Source organism: Phacochoerus africanus, chromosome 1 (genome assembly GCF_016906955.1).
Source record: "Phacochoerus africanus isolate WHEZ1 chromosome 1, ROS_Pafr_v1, whole genome shotgun sequence".
Lineage (NCBI taxonomy): Eukaryota > Metazoa > Chordata > Mammalia > Artiodactyla > Suidae > Phacochoerus > Phacochoerus africanus.
In genome coordinates, this window is record NC_062544.1 from 245,961,118 (window position 1) to 245,982,806 (window position 21,689).

General features: G+C 36.9%; 1 protein-coding gene across 1 annotated transcript in view; it reads left to right on the top strand.

The window, feature by feature from the left end:
• PROS1 (protein S) overlaps positions 1 to 21,689 on the top strand; it is a 78,896-nt gene that overhangs the window by 52,249 nt on the left and 4,958 nt on the right. The window contains exons 10-13 of the mRNA XM_047794331.1: positions 937 to 1,126; positions 13,713 to 13,880; positions 15,289 to 15,457; positions 20,227 to 20,375. Coding sequence (XP_047650287.1) covers positions 937 to 1,126; positions 13,713 to 13,880; positions 15,289 to 15,457; positions 20,227 to 20,375 — 676 coding nt within the window. The remainder of the gene's footprint in view (positions 1 to 936; positions 1,127 to 13,712; positions 13,881 to 15,288; positions 15,458 to 20,226; positions 20,376 to 21,689) is intronic.

Below are 21,689 nucleotides of genomic sequence, written 5' to 3' on the forward strand. Positions count from 1 at the left end.
CCACAGCTCATGGCAACGCCGGATCGTTAACCCACTGAGCAAGGGCAGGGACTGAACCCGCAACCTCATGGTTCCTAGTCGGATTCGTTAACCACTGCGCCACGACGGGAACGCCGAAAAAAAAAACTTTTAATGTCAGAGTATATAGTTTATAAAAGACTCCAGGAGAGGGATAAAATGTCTAATATTTGCACATGTGTACTCCAGCATTTTAAAGAGTGCTTTCAAAACAAATACCAAAAGATGAAGTATTATCAAAGCATCTGTTCATTGGGGAAAAAAATATTCCAAGAATAAGTAAGAAAATATAATAACTTTTTTTTTCCTTTCACCACACCTGCAGCATGTGTAAGTTCCTGGACCAGGGACTGAACCTGACACACAGCAGCGACCCAAGCTGCTGCAATGACAATGCCAGATCCTTAACCCTGTGCTCCACAAGAAAAGTCCAAGAAAATATAATAACTTCATTTTATGTATTTTATTTTATTTTATTTTTGTCTGTTATCTTTTTAGGGCCACACCCGTGGAATATGGAGGTTCCCAGGCTAGGGGTCGATTCGGAGCTGTAGCCACCAGCCTACATCACAGCCACAGCAGCACCAGATCTGAGCCGCATCTGCGACCTACATAACTCATGGCAACACTGGATCCTTATCCCACTGAGCAAGGCCAGGGATTGAAATTGTGCCTTTCATGGATGCTAGTCATATTTGTTTCCACTAAGCCATGATGGGAACTCCTAATGATTTTAAATACGCATGGAGTGAGAGATAATGCATGAACAGACTAATCCTACCCTTTTCTTTTAGGAATTCCAGAGGAAGAAATGGTTGATTCTTTCAACATATTGCTGTTTGCCAGTACGAGAGAAAAAGGATAATATAGTCTTTCATGTTTCTCACTGTTAAGGCTCTTGCTTTGTCCACTGTTTAGATTTTCAGCTGAATTTGATTTCCGGACATATGATTCGGAAGGTGTTATCCTGTATGCAGAATCTTCTGATCATTCAGCTTGGTTCCTGATTGCACTTCGTGATGGAAAGATTGAAATTCAGTTTAAGAATGAACATACAACCAAAATCACAACTGGAGGCAAAGTTATTAATGATGGTCTATGGAATATGGTATGTTTCACAGAATTCATAAAGAATATTTCCACTTTGATGCAGTTTGTTTAAAATTATTATTATTTTAATAGTGATACCAAGCCAAAATGAGTTTGAGTTCATCAGATATTACATGAAGTATATTCTACACACTGTAAATGGCATGAGAAACAATAACCTCTCTTAATACACTGGAAATTTTCTCATAACTGAAGTTGTTTTCAATTATTTGCTTGAACTACTTTGTCTTTAACTTCTTATCTTTTTTAGTGACTGTCATTAGGTGAACAGTGATGTAGCCCCTGTAGGTCAGGGGTGGATAGCAAATAATGTTTTAACGTAAAAGAGAAATACACATAGTAACAAAATAAAAAAGTTAATTTAATTTTAAATATTAGCATATAGATACAGTCAGTTTGTGCAAAGAGGATACACCAGCTGATACCAGAGTGCTTAGAAACTAGCATTTTTAGAAAATTCCTTAAAATGAACCATTATTTTAATAATCAAGAATGGCACGTTTTCTCCACATCCACTTCAGCACTTATTGTTTGTAGACTTTTGGATGATGGCCATTCTGGCCCATGTAAGGTGGGACCTCATAGTGGTTTTGATTTGCATTTCTCTAATAATGAGTGACGTTGAACATCTTTTCATGTGTTTTTTGGCCATCTCTATGTCTTCTTTGGAGAATTGTCTGTTTAGATCTTCTGCCCATTTTTGGATGGGGTTGTTTGTTTTTGTTTTTTTGGTATTGAGATGCAGAAGTTGTTTATAAATTTTGGAGATTAATCTCTTGTCAGTCGATTCATTTGCAAAGATTTTCTCCCATTCTGTGGGTTGTCTTTTTGTGTTGTTTAGGGTTTCCTTTGCTGTGCAGAAATTTTTAGTTTAATTAAGTCCCATTTGTTTATTTTTGTTTTTGTTGTCATTCCTCTAGGAGGTGGATCTGAGAAGATGTTGCTGTCGTTTATGTCAGAGAGTGTTTGGTCTATGTGTTCCTCTAGGAGTTTGATAGTGTCTGGTCTTATACCTAGGTCTTTAATCCATTTGGAGTTTATTTTTGTGTATGGTGTTAGGGAGTGTTCTAATTTCATTCTTTTGCATGTGGCTGTCCAGTTTTCCCAGCACCACTTATTGAAGGGGCTGTCTTTTCTCCATTGTATATTCTTGCCTCCCTTGTCATAGACGAGTTGGCTGTAGGTGCGTGTGTTTAATTCTGGGCTTTCAATCCTGTTCTACTGATCTATATGTCTGTTTTTGTGCCCATACCACATGCTTTTGATGACTGTAGCTTTGTAGTATAGTCTGAAGTCAGGGAGCCTGATGCCTCCAGGTCCATTTTTCTTTTTCAGGAGGTCTTTGGCTATTCTGGGTCTTTTGTGCTTCCAGAGAAACTTTAAAATATTTTGTTCTACGTCTGTGGAAAATGTCCTTGGTAATTTGATAGGGATTGCATTGAATCTGTAGATTGCCTTGGGTAGTATAGTCATTTTGAAAATATTGACTCTTCCCAATCCACGAGCATGGTAGGTCTTTCCATGTATTTGTGTCATCTTTGATTTCTTTCATCAGTGTCTTATAGTTTTCAGAGTATAGGTCTTTTGTTTCTTTAGGTAGGTTTACTCCTAGGTATTTGATTCTTTTGGATGCAATGGTAAACGGGATTGCTTCCCTAAATTCTGTTTCTGATCTTTTGTTGTTAGTGTATAGAAGCGTCATTGATTCCTGTGTATTAATTTTGTATCCTGTGACTTTGCCAAATTTGTGGATGAGCTCTCACAGTTTTCTGGTAGAGTCTTTAGGATTCTTTAGGTATAGTATCATGTCATCTTCAAATAGGGATAGTTTTACTTCTTCCTTTCCAATTTGGATTCCTTTTCTTTCTTTTACTTCTCTGATTGCTGTGGCTAGGACTTCCAGAACTATGTTGAAGAGTAGTGGCCAGAGCGGACATCCTTGTCTTATTCCTGATCTCAGCGGGAATTCTTTCAGCTTTTCACCATTGACCGTGATGTTAGCTGTGGGCTTGTCATATATGGCCTTTATTATGTTGAGGTAATGCCCACTTTCTGAAGGCTTTTTATCAGAAATAGGTGTTGGATTTTGTCAAAGACTTTTTCTGCATCTATTGAGGTTTTTATTCTTCAGTTTGTTAATGTGGTGTATCACACTGATTGATTTGCGGATATTGAAGAACCCTTGCATCCCTGGGATAAATTCCACTTGATCATGGTGTACAATCCTTTTAATGTGTTATTGAATTCGGTTTGCTAGTATTTTGTTGAGGATTTTTGCATATACATTCATCAGTGAAATTGGCCTGTACTTTTCTTTTTTTGTGTGTGTGTGGTATTTTTGTCTGGTTTTGGGTGATGGTAGCCTCATAAAATGAGTTTGGGAGTATCCCTTACTCTGCAATTTTTCAGAATAGTTTCAGAAGGATAGGTGTTAGCTCTTCTCTAAATACTTGATAGAATTCACCTATGAAGCCATCCGGTCTTGGACTTTTGCTTGTTGGAAGTTTTTAATTCACAGTTTCAATTTCAGTACTTGTTTTTAGTCTGTTCACCTTTTCTATTTCATCTTGGTTTAGTCTTGGAAGATTGTACTTTTCTAAGAATTTGTTCATTTCTTCTAGGCTTTCCATTTTATTGGCATATAGTTGCATATAGTAGTCTCTTATGATCCTTTGTATTTCTGTGATATCTGTTGTTACTTCTTCTTTTTCATTTCTAATTTTATTGAGTCCTCTCTCTCTCTCTTTTTATTTTTTTGTCTTTTTGTCTTTTCTAGGGCTGCACGCACAGGATATGGAGGTGCCCAGGCTAGGGGTGTAATTGGAGCTGTAGCTGCCGGCCTATGCCAGAGACATGGCAACGTGGGACTGAGCTGTGTCTGCAGCCTATACCTCAGCTCATGGCAACACCAGATCCTTAACCTACTGAGCAAGGCCAGTTATTGAACCTGCAACCTCATGGTTCCTAGTCGGATTCAATAACCACTGACCCGCGACGAGAACTCTCTTTTTTTTTCTTGATAAGTCTGGCTAATGGTTTATCAATTTTTTTTGATCTTTTCAATGAACCAGCGTTTAGTTTCATTGATCTTTTCTATGGTTTTCTTTGTTTTTATTTCATTAATTTCTGCTCTGGTCTTTATGAGTTCTTTCCTTCCACTAACTTTAGGTCTTGACTGTTCTCTCTCTAGCTGCTTTAGATGTAAAGTTAGCTTGTTTATTTGAGCTTTTTCTTGTTTCCTGAGGTAGGCTTGTATTGCTATTACCTTCCCTCTTAGAAATGCTTTTGCTGCATCCTATAGGTTTTGGAGTGTCGTATCTTTGTTGCCATTTGCTTCTAGGTATTTTTAAATTTCCTCTTTGATTTCTTCAGTGATCCATTGGTTGTTTAGTAGCATGTTGTTTAGTCTCCACGTGTTTGTTTTTTTTTTTTTTGCAGTTTTTTTTGTTGTTGATTTCCAGTCCTATAGTGTTGTGGTCAGAAAAGATGCATGATGTGATTTTAATTTTCTTAAAGTTACCAAGCCTTGATTTGTAGCCCAGGATGTGATTAATCTTAGAGAATGTTCCATGTGCACTTCAGAAGAATGTGCAATCTATTTCTTTTGGATGGAATGTCCTATAAATATCTATTAAGTCCATTTAGTCTAATGCTTCATTCAGTGCCTGTGTTTCCTTACTGATTTTTTGTCTGGATGATCTGTCCATTGCTGTAAGTGGGGTATTAAAAGTCCCCCGCTATTATTGTGTTATTGTTGATTTTTCCTTTTAAGGTTGTTAGCAGTTGCTTTATATATTGTGGTGATCCTATGTTGGGTGCCTAGAAATTTAAAATTGTTATATCTTCTTCTTGGATTGGTCCTTTAATCATGATGTAATGTCCTTCCTTTTCTCTTAAAATATTCTTCATTTTAAGGTCTATTTTGTCTGATATGAGTATTGGCACTCCAGCTTTCTTTTGATTCCCGTTTGCATGGAATATTTTCTTCCATCCTCTCACTTTCAATTTGTATGTGTCCCTAGAAGTGAAGTGGGTCTCTTGAAGACAGCATGTATATGGATCTTGTTTTTGTATCCATTCAGCCAGTCTATGTCTTTTGGTTGGAGTATTTAGTCCATTAATATTTAAGGTAATTATTGATATGTATGTTCTTATTGCCATTTTATTAACTGTTTTGAATTTGTTTTTGTTGCTCTTTTTTCTTCCCTTCTTGTTCTCTCCTGTTGTGGTTTGATGACTATCTTTAGTGTTGTATTTGAGTTGATTTTTCTTATTTGTTTGTGTATCAATTGTAGGTTTTTGGTTTGCAATAGCCCTGAACTTTTGATACAGGAGTCTATATATAAGAGATTGTTTTAAATTGTTGGTCTCTTAATTGCAAGTACATCTCCAGTGTCCTTGCATCTGTACCCTCCTCTTCTCACAATTTTTGATTTTGGTGGCATAATTGTGCGTGGATGATTTCCTCTCTTTACTGTATATATACCTTTACTTGTGAGCCTTGTCATTTGTGGTGTTTTTGTTTCTGGTTGAGGCCTTTTCTCTTCTGTCTAGAGAAGTTCCTTTAGCATTTGTTGTAAAGCTGGTTTAGTGTTGCTGAATTCTCTTAGCTTTTGCTTATCTGTGAAGCATTTGATTTCTCTTTCAAATCTGAATGAGAGCCTTGCTGGGTAAAGTAATCATGGTTGGAGGTGTTTTCCTTTCATCCGGTTAAGTATATCATGCCACTCCCTTCTGGCCTGCACAGTTTCTGCTGAAAAATCTGCTGATAACCTTATTGGGGTTCCCTTGTATGTTACTTGTTTATTTTCCCCAGCTGCCATCAATATTTTCTGCTTGTCTTTAATTTTGGTCAGTTTGATTAATATGTGTCTTGGGTTGTTCCTGCTTGTGTTATTTTTATATGGTACTCGTTGTGCTTTCTGGATTTGAGTGAGTGGATCCTTTCCCATGTTAGGGAAGTTTTCAGCTATTATCTCTGTGAATATTTTTTCTGTCCCTTTCTCTCTCCAGAGGGAAAAAAGAGGGCTTCTCCTTCTTGCACCCCTATAATACAGATGTTCATGCGTTTAACACTGTCCCAGAGTTGTCTGAGACTCTCTTCATTTCTTTTCAATCTTTTCTCTTTTCTGTTCCACATCAGTGATTTCCACTAGTCTATCTTCCACCTCGCTTATTCGTTCTTCTGCCTCCTGTATTCTGCTGTTGCTTGCTTCTAATGAATTTTTTATTTCAGTTATTTTATTTTGCATCTCTGCTTGCTTATGTTTTCAATCTTGTATTTCTTTGCTCAATCTTTCCTATAAATTATCATTCTTTGCATCCAGTTTATTTACAATGTCTTGCATCATCTTCAGTGTCAACAGTCTAAAGTTTTTTTTCTGGATTCTGAGAATCTCTAGATCACTTGGCCGATTTTCTGGGTTTTTTTATTTCTCCCTTATCTGAGTTATAGTTCTGTGTATTTTCATTTTTATAGGTTTTTGGTATGGTGTCCTTTTGCAAACAATAGAGTTGTAGCCTATCTTACTTCTGGTGTCTGCCCCCCTTGTGACTGAATTTGGTATGGGGGCTTGCTGTGGGTGGGACTTTGCCTCTGGGAGAGATTAGAGGTGGCTGTAGGTGGGGTTGTTGCTGATGATGGGACTAGATTTACCCAAAATGGCCACCTCCAGAGAAACATATGGTGATGAACATTCCCAAGAGCTTTGCCTCCAATGTCCTTCCCCCACAATGAACCACAGTCACCCCCTGTTTTCCCAGGACATCCTCCAAGAGCTGCAGTCAGGTCCAACCCAGATTCCTATGGAGCCTGAACTTTGCTTTGTTCCAGGACAGTGCATATGAAAGTCTGTGTTTGCCTTTCAAGAGTGGGGTCTCTGTTTTCCCCAATGCCATGGAGCTGCTGCACACAAGCCCCACTGGCCTTTAATGCCAGATGTTTGGGGGACTCTTTCTCCTAATGCCAGATCCCCAGGAATGGGGATTTGACTTGTGGCTCAGAACTCTCACTCCTGTAGGTGAACTTCTGTGATATAGTTACTTTCCAGTTTGTGGGCTTCCCACCTGGGAGGTATAGGGTTGCTTATATCACGTAACCACCCCTCCTACCTCTTGATGTGGCCTCTTCTTTGTCTTCTGGAGTAGGATATCTTTTTGAAGGTTTCTAGTCCATTTGGTTGAAGGTTGTTCAGCACTTCGTTGTAATTTTGTTGTTTTTATGAGAGAAGTTGAGCCCTAGTCCCTCTATTCCACCATCTTAATCCCATCTCCAAATATGACAAATTCTTTTAACATTTGGGAATCCCTGGGAGACTGTGTTCTGGAGGTGGCTACTATTTGTTCAGTCAGTGTCTCCTTAGCTGACCGGGTCTGGGTTCTTCCCTTTCTGGCTGTGGTCATGGCAGATACTGGGAGCTGCACATGATCCAGCCTTTGTGGTACCCCTGGGTAGGGTGAGGCTTAAGAATGGCACTTTAATCTACTGTATTGAAATTGAACTTTTTGGATTGGGATTACTTGGAGAAGGGATGACTCTTAGTACACAGTGGAGAGAATTCTTTTCTGCAGTTAAATCACTGCCATTTTCAACAGAGAATAGCTGAGAGAAGATCAGCTTTGCCTTAGAAAGTGGTGCCCCTTTGGGAACTGACTAGAGGTCCATATTGAGTAGCCATATAAAGTTATCACTAAATTATTGGATTCTTATATTTACCACTCTTGCAATCACGTATTCAGTAAGCTTTTAGTGAGCATGTCAAAAGTGCTAAGTTCCTGAGTTCAAGATGCTAGAACCTATAGCAAGAGATTTTCCTTGCTCTTGAGCTTAGTACCTCATAATTTAGAAGCTGATGCTGCCTTGTGAACCAATACAGTGTAATACACTGTATACAGTGTATTACAGTGTATTACAATACACTGTATTGTGTAATACAATACAGTGTATTGTGAACCAATACAGTGCAATACAGTGTAATGTGAAATAGGTTACAGTACAGATGGTAATAAAGAACAGTTGGATACAGATATGGTTCTCCAAAGAGGCAGTCATGGATTTTTGAGCTCCTAACTCTAAAAGAATAGTATCTTCAGAGTTCTGTTTTGGCACAGTGGGTCAGTGATCTGGCTTGTCTCAGTGGGTGAAGGATCCAGCATTGCTGCCACTGTGGCATAGGTCAAAACTCCAGCTCAGATTCAATCCTTGGCCTGAAAATTTCCATATGCAGTGGATGCAGCCGAAAAAGAAAGAAAAGAATGAAAGAAGGAAGGAAGGAAGGATAGAGAGGGAGAGAAAGAATAGTACCTTCAGAAGCTCAAATGCAACTGTCAGAGAAGTCAATAAAATTCTTTGATTTCTGATGCTTATTAGTGTAGCTTTGTTACTGCATCTTTCATGTTATGTCCGTATCTAAAATATTTGATGTATACAGCTATTCCTCTAGTGTGCTGAAGAATACATTTTAATGTCTAACGTCCATAAGGCACCTATCCAAAATCGCTAAAATCACTTTTGCAGTAAAAGAGAGTAAACAGAATTTTTTCCCAATGAGTTTATAAAAATTGAAAATATCAACTGTTTGGAGGTGAATTTAGATAAATTTCTAGGTATGATATAATATGTATAAAGAAGAAGGTAAAGAGTTACCTATGAAATTAACATCATGAGTTGCAGGTAGTGTTTTCTGAAGAATTGTTCATGAGTCATATTGTTAAAGATAAGATTTGGGCTGGATGGAAGGCAACTGTTCAGTTTCATTCATTTGTTTCCTATGCTTATGATTCTTGGTAATAAGAAAGTGTAGTTAATGGTATGCCCATGTTTTAATTAAAACATTTTAATTAAAATCGCCCTCTATAAACTGAATATGATTTTATATAAAAAATAAAGTTTAAGGGAATTTCTGTTGTGGTGCAGGGTAAACAAATCGGACTAGTATCTATGAGGATGCAGGTTTGATCCCTGGCCTTGCTCAGGATCCGGCATTGCCCTGAGCTGCAGTGTAGGTTGCAGATGCAGCTTGGATCCCATGTTGCTGTGGCCGGATCTCCGATTCAGCCCTGGCCTGGGAACTTCCATGTGCCATGGGCATGGCCCTAAAAAGTGAAAAAATAAAATAGAATAAAATAAAACAAAATAGAAAGTTTAAGAGCAATACACAAGTCAGAGAAAACTGCTCTGATAATAAATTTGGTGCTAGCTGTTTTTCTTTGAATTGTAATTCATTATTTTAACCATTGATGCACTTTAACTCCCACCCATAAGTAGGATTTCTTTTTTTCACTCCATATCGTTTATATTTAAAATATTACTGAATGTTATTTTTACAAAATTATAATCCTGACAGCTTATTAATGAATTATACTGTTTTAAACTTATGCAGCACAGGAGTTCCTGTTGTGGCTCAGTGGTTAACGAACCCAACTAGTGTCCATGAGGACATGGGTTCGATCCCTGACCTCGCTCAGTGGGTTAAGGATCTGGCATTGCTGTGAGCCGTGGGGTAGTTCGCAGACTCGGCTCCAATCCTGCTTTGCTGTGGCTGGAGGCTACAGCTCTGATTGGGCCCCTATCCTGTGTGTGTGGCCCTAAAAATATAAAAAGACAAATTTATGCAGCGCTGAAATTATTTCAAATAAATAAACATTTTAAGGAAGCATTTTAATGTTAATTAAGGACAAATCTGTTAAGTTAAATTAATTACTGAACTATTCACTTGATAGTAACTGTTTCACTAATTTAAATTTTTTTTAAATTTCAAATAAAATATTTTAAAAATAAACATCAAAATGTATAACTTGGAACTGTTTTCTAATTCAGATAAATAAAATTGAATATGTAGTTATTAAGTCATTAGAATGGTTATAACCCAGAGAAATAACTGTTGCTACTTTTTAAGTAGTTATTATATTTCATGATTGGGTATGATCCTAATATTGGTGGGAAGTATATGATTTGTGTAATAAATTCATTAATTCAACAACATTTATTGAGCACTTTATGTGCTATTCCTTCTTCTAGGTGGTGGGGATACAATAGTGAATAAAACAATGTCTCTGCTCTTATGGAGCTTGCATTCTGGTGGTGAGATGAAAACCACAAATGCATCAACAAATAGATATGTCAGTGATTAATGCTATGAGGATATAGAGAAGCAAGGCCAGGCAATAGAGAATGATGTAGGTGAGTGGGCATGTGGAATCAGGAAAGCCATTTCTGATGAGATTACATCTGACCAGAGACTTGAGGACATCAGCCAGGACAAATGTGGGGTTGGGGAGTAGATAATTCTGTGCCATGTGAATAGCAAGTGTAGACTCTCGATCTAGAGGATGTGTTTGTTGTATTTGAAGAACAACGCAAAGATCAGCATAGGTGCAGTGCTGTGAGAGAGGGAGAGAGTAGTAGAAAACGAGGTCAGAAATGTGGTCTTGAATAAGGTTTTTGTAGGGGCAGGAGAACTGTAGTGAGGACTTGTATTTTATGCTAAGTAGAAAGACCTTAGATGATTTTATGCTAAGTAGAAAGACCTTAGATGATTTTATACTAAGTAGAAAGACCTTAGATGATTTTATACTAAGTAGAAAGACCTTAGATGATTTTGCACATTAAAAGATAATCCTGGTCAGGATCTAATGGTGTTTTGGAGACTAGACAGTAGAGAGTAAGGCTAGAACAGGACATGGGGTTAGGAGACTAATGCCATAACCCAGGAAGGGAAGATGGCAGCTTTTAACCTGGAGTGTTAATAGTGGGAGTGGTGAGAAGTAGTCAGATTCTGGATATATTTTTAAGGTCCAGGTGTCAATTTAAGATAAATAAAGACTTGGATATTCAACATAAAGAGGGCTTTAAAGGCCATGAGATTTATTATTGTCAATCTGTGGCTTTAAATTTTATCACATCTAATATAATGCCCTAATTGTTATATACAGAAGAAAATAATTTATAAAAATGATATCTATTTCAATATGTAAATGCTCCCACTCAAGCATAGTATTTGTCAATGCTTGCTTTTATACATAATATAACATGAAAGCTACAAATGAAGACTAATGCTGGGGTGTTGTATTGGCAACTCAGATACCATAAGAGCGTATATGATATTGCCATCAGTAATAGTAACTTTCCAAAATGTTGAGAAAATCTTGGTAAAGATCCAAACATAGGAGTTCCCATCGTGGCTCAGTGGAAACAAATCTGACTAGCATCCATAAGGAAGCAGGTTTGATCCCTGGCCTCGCTTGGTGGGTTAAGGATCCGGTGTTGCCGTGAGCTGTGGTGTAGGTCACAGACAAAGCTCGGATCTGACATTGTTGGGCATAGGCCAGCGGCTATAGCTCCAAATCTACCCTTAGCCTGGGAACCTCCATATGCTGCAGGAGCGGCCCTAAAAAGACAGGAAAAAAAAAGATCCAAATATAACCACCGTCAATCCTTTCTTGGCTTATAAGACTATTACATTCTTGAAAAACTCTGAGAGTGCTGAACTCATGCAACAAATATTTTGTGTTTATATGTACACACAAACAGGTAATTATAAGAATGAGTGTACCCTACATGAATATTTAGTAGGAATGTTCCCAAAGTTTGCAGGATATTTTATTATTTACTTTGCACGACTATTCTGCACATTGCAGGGCAGCTAGCATCTTGCACCCTCAGTATATTCTTACTCACTGTGAAAACTAAAAATGCCCACCACCCCTAAATTTGCCCTAGAGTGGGGCATCCATTTCAAAATATTTGCGTGACTAGAGGGAAAACGACTAGGGGCTGAGCTCTGGGGCTTATTGAGGTTGGTAAGAAGGAAAGGATCCAGTTAAGTAAGGAAACTGAGAAGGAGTGGTAAGAGTGTGGAGTAGAAGCAAGCCAGACTGAGTTCCTGAAGGCTACATCTTTCAAGGAGGGAATAATCATTAGAATAAAATGATGCTGACTGTTTATATTAAGGAAAGAGCCTTGACCAACATTAAAATCTGTAAATGTTACAAAATTTATTTTACTTATTTATTTATTTATTTATTTATTTATTTATTTATTTATTTACTTACTTATTTATTTTTGTCTTTTTAGGGCCTCACCCCACAGCATATGGAGGTTCCCAGGCTAGGGGTCTAATCCCAGCTGCACCTTCCGGCCTATACCACAGCTCACGGCAGCGCCAGATCCTTAACTCACTGAGCGAGGCCACGGATCAAACCCAAAACCTCAGAGCTCCTAGTCAGATTCGTTTCCGCTGTGCCATGACGGGAACTCCTTATTTTACTTTAGAGCATAGTTTTTCTTTTCCTGTAATAGTGCTTTAATATGCCTGTTGTTTGGCTTCCCTGATTGATTAGTAAATGAAGATTTTGCATTTTGGGTCCTACAGTGAGGACACTGCAGAAATGGTTCTTCAGATAGCCTTTATGGGAGGATTTTTCTTATTCTTATTTACCATTACTTCCAACCTTTTTTAGAAACCCAAATTACTTTCAAAATTGGAAAAAACCCGATTTAATTTAATGTATTGTGCTTTCTTATGACTTCACATACTTCTGAATTTTGAAATAAAATACAATTTGTGAGTGATAGGCAGAATACTGAATGTACTAACTTCTCTTAATTTATGTTAAAAATATATTTACATTGCTGATTTCATATTTGTACTATCGGACAATTGCAAAATGAAAGCACTTAAAAGTTTACTAAGGTTTTGTAGACTGTCTTGCTTTCTTTTTAAAAATATATTAATTTTGGTGTTCCCATTGTGGCGCAGCAGAAACAAATCTGACTAGGATCCATGAGGATGCAGGTTTGATCCACGGTCTTGCTCAGTGGGTTAAGGATTCGGCATTGCTGTGAGCTGTGGTGTAGGTCGCAGATGTGGTTTGGATCTGGTGTTGCTGTTTCTGTGGTGTAGGCCAATAGCTACAGCTCCAATTTGACTCCTAGCCTGGGAAGCTCCATATGCTGCAAATGCAGCCCTGAAAAAAAAAAAAAAGGCAAAAAAAAGATAAAATGTTAATTATATGGCACACTGGGGTTGAAAGATATATTTTATCAATGGATGTTTAAGTTTAACAGAGAAATATTAATTTGTGTGTGTGTGTGTTTTTAGGGCCTCACCTGCCGCATATGGAGGTTCCCAGCTAGGGGTCGAATTGGAGCTGTAGCTGCTGGCCTACATCACAGCCATAGCAATGTGGGATCCAAGCTGCGTCTGCGACCTCCACCACAGGTCATGGCAACACCAGAGGCTTAACTCACTGAGTGAGGCCAGGGATAGAACCTGTGTCCTCATGAATGCTAGTCGGATTTGTTTCCTCTGAGCCACAATGGGAACTCTGAGAAATATTGATTTTTAAACTTTAAAATTTGATGTTAATTTAACTTTTGATCAAGGATTACACAGTAAAAGAAATTTTTATCACCTTTATTCTAATTTGACATTTCAAATGTATTGGCACAAATTAACAAGTACATTAAAATGATCACTTTGGAAAATTACGTACTGGAATAAAACAGAATTTTCAATCTTAACATTTCAAATGATATGCAGCAATGTTTAGTTGTTTGATAATTTTTGTCTTTTTAATTGTAGGTCTCTGTGGAAGAATTAGAGCAGAGTATTAGTGTAAAAATAGCTAAAGAAGCTGTAATGAATATAAATAAACCTGAAAGCCTTTTTAAGCCTACCAATGGGTTTCTAGAAACCAAAGTATACTTTGCGGGACTACCTCGGAAAGTGGAGAATGCACTTATTAAACCGGTAATGACCCAAGCTTATATCATTCATCACGGATGAATTCCTTTTGTCGGTAATAGATTTGAAAATGTGTTTTTCTGAGAGTCAAAAGAAGTTATTTTGTTGAACACACCAACTGTGACAACTTGAATTGAACATGGAAAAGTAACATTATCAACCTTTGAAGTTATATTAAGGAAATGAGAAAATGAATGTAGTGTTTTTGAGCCCATTTGAATTCCCAGAATTATACATGGAGAAGTAGATTTTAAAAAATTCTCCAATCGTCAATTCAGTGTTAACATCATAGCAGTTCATACCATTAAACATATAAATATGTATAATTTGAATCCAAAAGTACATTATTTTGTAGAAGCCAAAGAACTTTCTTAGGTCTGATTTAGGACTAAAATCTGGGAGATAAGAATAGCACAAAAGGTGGAAGAATAGCACAAAAGGTAGCACTTAAAAAAAAAAATCTTTGGTGGGAGTATAACAGCAGATCGTAATAAATTGAAGCTGGATATAATAGATGATTATCTGTATGTGGTGTTTGTCTAATTTCCATGGAAAATGTTTCATGAAGGATACTAATCACTGACCTTGAAGAGTTTTAAATTTTTCATTTTGAAATCATGGGTCTGCCAATTTTACACTTGCTGGTTTAACTTAAATATTTACTATTTTATATCCATCTTTCAGTTACTTTAACTTTTAAAAGATTTCTGTGATATGATATAAAAACTGAATTAGTTAACTCATGTCAGAGTGAATATACCTGTCCTTTGAAATTGATAAATCAAGACATTTTAAAAGTAAAATAAATTATTCAAAAAGAATCAACTATTTATGAAATGGCTACATATCTTGAATCTGGCTGGATGCTTTAGTGAAACTAAAGAATGCAAACTTTTGTTCCCGAAGAGGCTTAATGTCTGATGGTAAGACAAACATATGTTGTAAATGCAGTTAAAGAAAAACAGATCACCTTGCCGTACAGTAGAAAATTGACAGAACACTGTAAACCAGCTATAATGGAAAAAAATTAAAATAATTATAAATGGATCCCCCCCCCAAAAAAAAAAAACCCAGAAAGCAGCCGAGAACCCAGGGCCACAGCTAGGAGCAAAATATGGAACTTGAGGGCAGAAGTTAGTGCAAGAAGATATAGGAGAGAGAAGTGGGGCTTGAGGTGTCAAAAATCATTAGGATCCCAGTAGGGATCTGTGATGACATAAACTTATTTTCACTGGAAAAGGCTGTCTATCTGAAGGACACCTTGAAAAAAATCTAGATGAAATTCAAAATATTTTAAAATGTTGCTGAAGAATTTTCCCTTCTAAATGAAAACCTATACCTATAATCAATTAAGCCACTTATGAGTCTGTCTAAGTTTAAAATGAATTCATAGGTCTGTATTTTAAATTGCTAGATTAACCCTCGTCTAGATGGATGTATTCGAGGCTGGAATTTGATGAATCAAGGAGCTTCAGGAGTGAAGGAAATCATTCAAGAAAAACAAAATAAGCATTGTCTTGTCACTGTGGAGAAGGGTTCCTACTATCCTGGTTCTGGAGTTGCTCAATTTAGCATAGATTATAGTAAGTGATTTCCCATTTTATCTTTCTTTTCTCATTAATGTTTAAATGAATTCATTAACCAATAGCAATAATTCCTTCAGTAAACCATATTGAATACTTACTCTATGCAAGACATAGTGTTAGGCTTATTCATACTGTTACATTTTTTTAATAGAATTTTCCCTAGTATATTGGGGGAAAAAAAGGTAGTTGGATATGCTTATGTTATTACTTTATGATTATTGGCACTGATTAATTTTGGGTAAATTCAATTGACCTGTTTTAAGGTTCACCAATTTCTCAGTTATATTGAGTCTACTGATTAAGGCATCAAAAGGATTCATCTTTATTTATAACATTTCCATTTGATCTTTTCCTAAAATATCCACCTCTCTGTTGAAATTCCTCACCTGTTCACACGTATTGTCATCTTTTTCATCCAAGCCTTCAACTTATTAATCATAATTATTTAAAATTCCTTATCTGATAGTTGCAACATCCATGTCATATCTAAACCTGGTCACATTGAATGTTTTTTCTCTTGACTGTGTGTTGTTTTACCATGCTTCTTTCTGTGTTTAATGAGTTTTGGCTTAAAGGTGGGTGTCATATAAAACAGTAGAGACTGAGATAAATAATTTTTATGTCTGGAGATGAGCACACATCTCCTTTTGGTAGGTCCTTAACAAGGGAGCTTGAATCAATCTGGGCAATAGTTGAGCTGCTGAGGTTTTCTTGTTTCCGTGACTACACCTCAAATTCCTTTAATATTACCTTGTGCTTAGGGTAGTACCGGTTTGCCAGAGGATTTCTTTTAATAGCTGGATCTATCCTCAGCTTTAGATATTCCTCTGAGGTGCCTCAATAAGGTGTCTCTCCATGGTCTTGTCTGACTTTCAGAAGAGTGTTCTTACTTGTTACTTGATACTTGCTAGCATAGTAGAGGGGTCTGGGGGTCAGGGGAGCATTCTTTGATGTTCTGGTGCAGATTAAGTCTTATATAAGTGTTATATCCCTGGCTCTTAGGGGTGTGGACTTTTCATTGCCCCCTCCTGCCCACTAGCAGTGGAGATATCTAATGGTCAGGACTCAAAGGTGTGTTCCTGCTCCTTCTCCATGGTAAATGATTTTTTGTTGCTGTTGTTTGTTTTATTTTTTTGCTTGTTTCTTTCTCGCATCTATAGCTGCAGTGGGTTTTCTCATGTGTCCTAATAGTGACAAGATTTGCTGCTTTTCCCCTACCGCTTGAAGTCTTGCTTAGAGGCGACAGAAAAATCTGGGTGAGACTTTGTGCCTTTCTTGCAGGTTGCTGCTCCTCTCTCAGGGGGGCCTGAGCTAGGAAGGAAACTTTCTTTAATCTCTTTCTCTGCTCCCACTTTTTCTCTTGAGCACCCAGTAAGATCCTTGAATATGAATTTCCCAGGTGTCTGCAGTTCCCCTGGCTTCTGCATTCTTACACCAACCCCTGCTTGGATGTTAGCATTTTGTTAAAATTTTTACCTGAATTCTTTTTACCAAATTATTTAATGTCTGGTGTCTGCTTTGGGTAAGAGGGTAGTCTCCTCCTGTGTCTCCCTGGAGGCACCTGTCTTTCTTTAGGTTTCTAGTCAGTTGTTCTGCAACCTCAGCTTTTTGAAAGTTCAAGAAAAGGTGCACTTTATATATAGATAGTTGGTCTTTTTTTTTAATTTTTAGCATTTTTTAGAATAGTTATTTCCCCAATACAATTTTTTTTCTACTGTACAGCATAGTGACCCAGTTACACATACATGTACACATTCTATTTTCACACATTATCATGCTCCATCATAAGTGACTAGACATAGTTCCCAGTGCTACACAGCAGGCTTTTGTTATTTTAAGAGTGGGAGCAATACTCTCTCCAGTTTTCTATACTCTAAGAGGAACAGGAAAACTTTCCAGACTGACCCCAGTTTTTCTTTCACCTTTGCAAATAATACTTCCAGGATATACTTGGATATATATCCTTGTACCTTTGCGTGATTAATCCCTCAGAGTTTATGCAAAGATACAATTTCCACTGCTCAATCAGGTTGTCTTCCAAAGATGTTTTATCACTTTATGCCAACAGAAGAAAGTTTATACTTTAGATTTGTTTCTAACTTGAGAGTTGGAAAATTAAATCTTGTAGTTTTAATTATTATCCCAGTTTCAACTGAAGTTGAATATCTCACCACACCATACTTTACTGCATTCTTTGTCTTTTTCTGTTTCAAGAGTTCATTATTTGAGCTACTAACATTTTGCATTATAAATTTAGTCTTAATTTGATATCTCTACTATACGAAGAAATCACATTTTAAATTTATTTACAGCCTTAAAAAGTATTACTACAGTTTTAAGGTAGAATCTTATATGAGTGCTTTCTGTTTTCCTAAGGTGAATTAATACAGTATCTTTAATTTCAGCTCTGTTCTGTATATGAAAGTTTTTTTTAATGCTTTGAGTCGATGGCTGAATATTGGAAAAAAAATAGACCCACAGTAATTTGTTCAAAGGAAAAAAATCCCTGGAAAGAAAATGAAAATAAGAGTTTTATTGTACCTGAAAAAATTACTTTTGTCATTAGTTATTTCACAGATAACATGAAGATGACCTACTTCATAATTAATATTTAATGTTACATTATAATTGCTCTTCATTTTAGCTTGAATTTGTTAATATTTTGTAGCAAATTTATTTACTTCAAAAAGATTATATATATATTTTTTTCCTCTTGGGTGAGAATGAAAGGATTATAGTGAAAACGTAATAGTATTAGATGTGGCTAAATGGAAGAACATCTTGTCAAAGGAAAATTATTTTCTCCATTCACATTCAGCCTTTCAAAGCCTCCAAGTGGTATTTGTATTGTTATATATTACTTTATATTAAATGAAGAATCCTCTGTTCAGGTTTTAAAAATAGAAATCCAACTACTTTGAAATCACATTAATTCAACAAGTATTTACATGACTTCTTCTAAAACAGTGATGATAGAGACATGTAGAGCTTGCATTTTTGTGGGATAGACAATTGACCTAGTAATTAGGAAAAAAAATGTTAAGTATTATAAGAGAATCATAGAAGAGTCCCTATTAGAATTTCAAAGTTAACTATTTGAGAATATTCAGAATATTTCTCTACTATCAAACCATCCAACCATCTCTATAGATCATATTTGACATATGATCTATAGAGATAATATTTTTTTTCCATTGCTCTAACCTGACCTTTATATGCAAGAGGAGTGGTGGGGTGGGTGTGTCAGCCCAAATTATCTCCCAGAAATATTACAGTAAATTTGTTATTCATGGGAACTCCAGGGTGGTAATATTTTAAAGTACACATTAAAAGGAGTTTCATATGCTATTTGTCTTTCTCTTCTGACTTAACTTCACTCAGTATGAGAGTCTCTAGTTCCATCCATGTTGCTGCAAATGGCATTATTTTGTTCTTTTTTATGGCTGAGTAGTATTCCATGGTGTATATATACCACATCTTCCTAATCCAATCATCTGTCAGTGGACATTTGGGTTGATTCCATGTCTTGGCTATTGTGAATAGAGCTGCAGTGAACATGCGAGTGCATGTGTCTCTTTTAAGTAGAGTTTTGTCCGGATATATGCCCAAGATTGGGATTGCTGGGTCATATGGTAGTTCTATGTATAGCTTTCTAAAGTACCTCCATACTGTTCTCCATAGTGGTTGTACCAGCTTACATTCCCACCAACAGTGCAGGAGGATTCCCTTTTCTCCACACCCCCTCCAGCATTTGTTATTTGTGGACTTATTAATGATGGCCATTCTGACTGGTGTGAGGTGGTATCTCATGGTAGTTTTGATTTGCATTTCTCTAATAATGATATCACTTATATCTGGAATATAATATACAGCACAAAGGAACCTTTCCATAGGAAAGAAAATCATGGACTTGGAGAATAGACTTGTGGTTGCCAAGGGGCAAGGGGAGGGAGTGGGATGGACTGGGAACTTGGGGTTAATAGGTGCAGTCTATTGCCTTCGGAATGGATTAGCAATGAGATCCTGCTGTGTAGCACTGGGAACTCTCTCTAGTCACTAATGATGGAACATGTAATGTGAGAAAAAAGAATGTATACATGTATATGTAACTGGGTCACCATGCTGTACAGTAGAAAAAAAAAAAGTTTAAAAAAAAAAGGAGTTTCAACGAATTTACTGTAGTAAGGTATTGTCATTGCTGTGGCTCAGATCACTGCCATAGTGCAGGTTCTATGTATATGTAACTGGGTCACCATGCTGTACAGTAGAAAAAAAAAAGTTTAAAAAAAAAAGGAGTTTCAACGAATTTACTGTAGTAAGGTATTGTCATTGCTGTGGCTCAGATCACTGCCATAGTGCAGGTTCTATCCCTGGCTGGGAACTTCCACATGCTGAGAAGATGGCCAAAAATTCCTCCAAACGAAACAAAACAACCACTCCAAGATTTGCGCATTGGAGAATATCTAAGACAGTAGGGAAGAGCTGTTAAAGAGATAACAGAAAATTCATAATAAACCTAAACACCACAATCCAGAATCCCATTCTAGGAAGAAGAACAAAAGGATGAGACTCCATTTGTGTGTTTCTTGCCTGAATTAAAACTGTTTTTCTTTGGCTTTATTTTGCCTAGGTTGTATAGAGTGTTGAGAAAAGAGAACGAAAATCCTTAGTATCACACAAAGATGGCTTTGAGTATTAATAAGACTATACTTGATTCCTCCTGGTACACTTACATCGATCCTGCTTATGTTTCATTGTTTAAACAGAGAATGCATCCAGTGCTGGGGCTTGGCAAGTAAATGTGTCCTTGAATATTCGCCCATCAGCAGGCACTGGTGTTATGTTGGCCTTGGTTTCTGGTAACACAGTGCCTTTTGCCTTGTCCTTGGTGGACTCTGCCACTGAAAAGCTTCAGGTAACTTTACTCTAAACCTTTATATTCCTTGTTTTGTAATTTTTTTTCCAATCTATAAAATGCATAGCATGGCAGTAGTTACCTCAAAGTGCTATTATGGAATTTAAATGAAATAACTTATATAAAGTATTTGGCCCAATCTCTAGCACATCATTGCAATTCAATAAATATTCATCATTATTACTTTTTTACCGGCTTCTTTCCAAAGTTTGAACCAAACAGTAAGGGAAGCAGGGATGGAAAAGCCTAGTGCTTCTATAGCTAAGATTAGGCAGACTCAGACACAGGCTACTTTGGAGCTTTCTCTGAGTACTTAGAGACCCTCTCATATTCAGAATCTTTGAAGTACTATGGAATTTATGTGTACTAACAAAATAGAAGTGAGTCTAATGGCAATCCATTCTGAAATATTCAGAGCCTAATTATAATGTTTTGTGCTTTCTGGCACTCTTAATCTTTTCTGCCATGAGTAAGTTAGGAAAGACTAGAAAAAACCAAAATCAGTCCACTTGTCTTCTTTCTGGCAACTATGACTTGAAATTAGGAGGAAGAACAGGGAAAACTCTTGGATAAGAGAAAACATGAGAGCTATCAGATCTGTATTGTTCATCCTTCCATTAGAGCCTAATAGTTCTGTCCATGTGTCATCCACAGTAGAGTCCAAGTTAAGGCAAGCAGCTTTTGTTTGTGCCAAGGCCAGCTTGGAGGCTCTCCGTAGCTTTTAGAAAGAGACATATAATTGAATAATGCCTTTAGTGAGTAAAAGGGGATGCTGTTTGCAATTTAAAGGATAGTTAGGGTCAGTTTCTGGTGAGTTATTGTAAGCAACCTGAAGAGATCCTGCTGAATTTTTGTTTATAGTTGACCTCAGGAGCTTGCTACATTTGGATTTCAGCTTTTTGTTTGCTTGTTTGTTTTTTTAAAAACAAAATGGAAATCCTATCTTCAGCCTTGCATTCTTGCTGAAGAAGAAGTTAACACATGTTATATCTCTGATATTTATTTTATCTTTTTGTATTTGTCTTCATGGCTCTTATGGCTTTTTTTTTTTGCAAGACAGATTGCTTTCTTAAGACTTGTGTATGATGTTTCATAACATTATTCCACATACTGTTGATCACTTTAGAACATTTTCTCAGCTGACTATTTTTAAGGCTTCTGAGAAGTTCCCTGGTGGCACAGTGGATTAAGGATATGATGTTGTCACTGCTGTGGCTTGGTCCACAGCTGTGGCACAGGTTTGATATCTGGCCCAGGAACTTCTGATCCTGGGCCTGGGAACCTCTTAATGTGGCAGGTGTGGCCAAAGGGAAA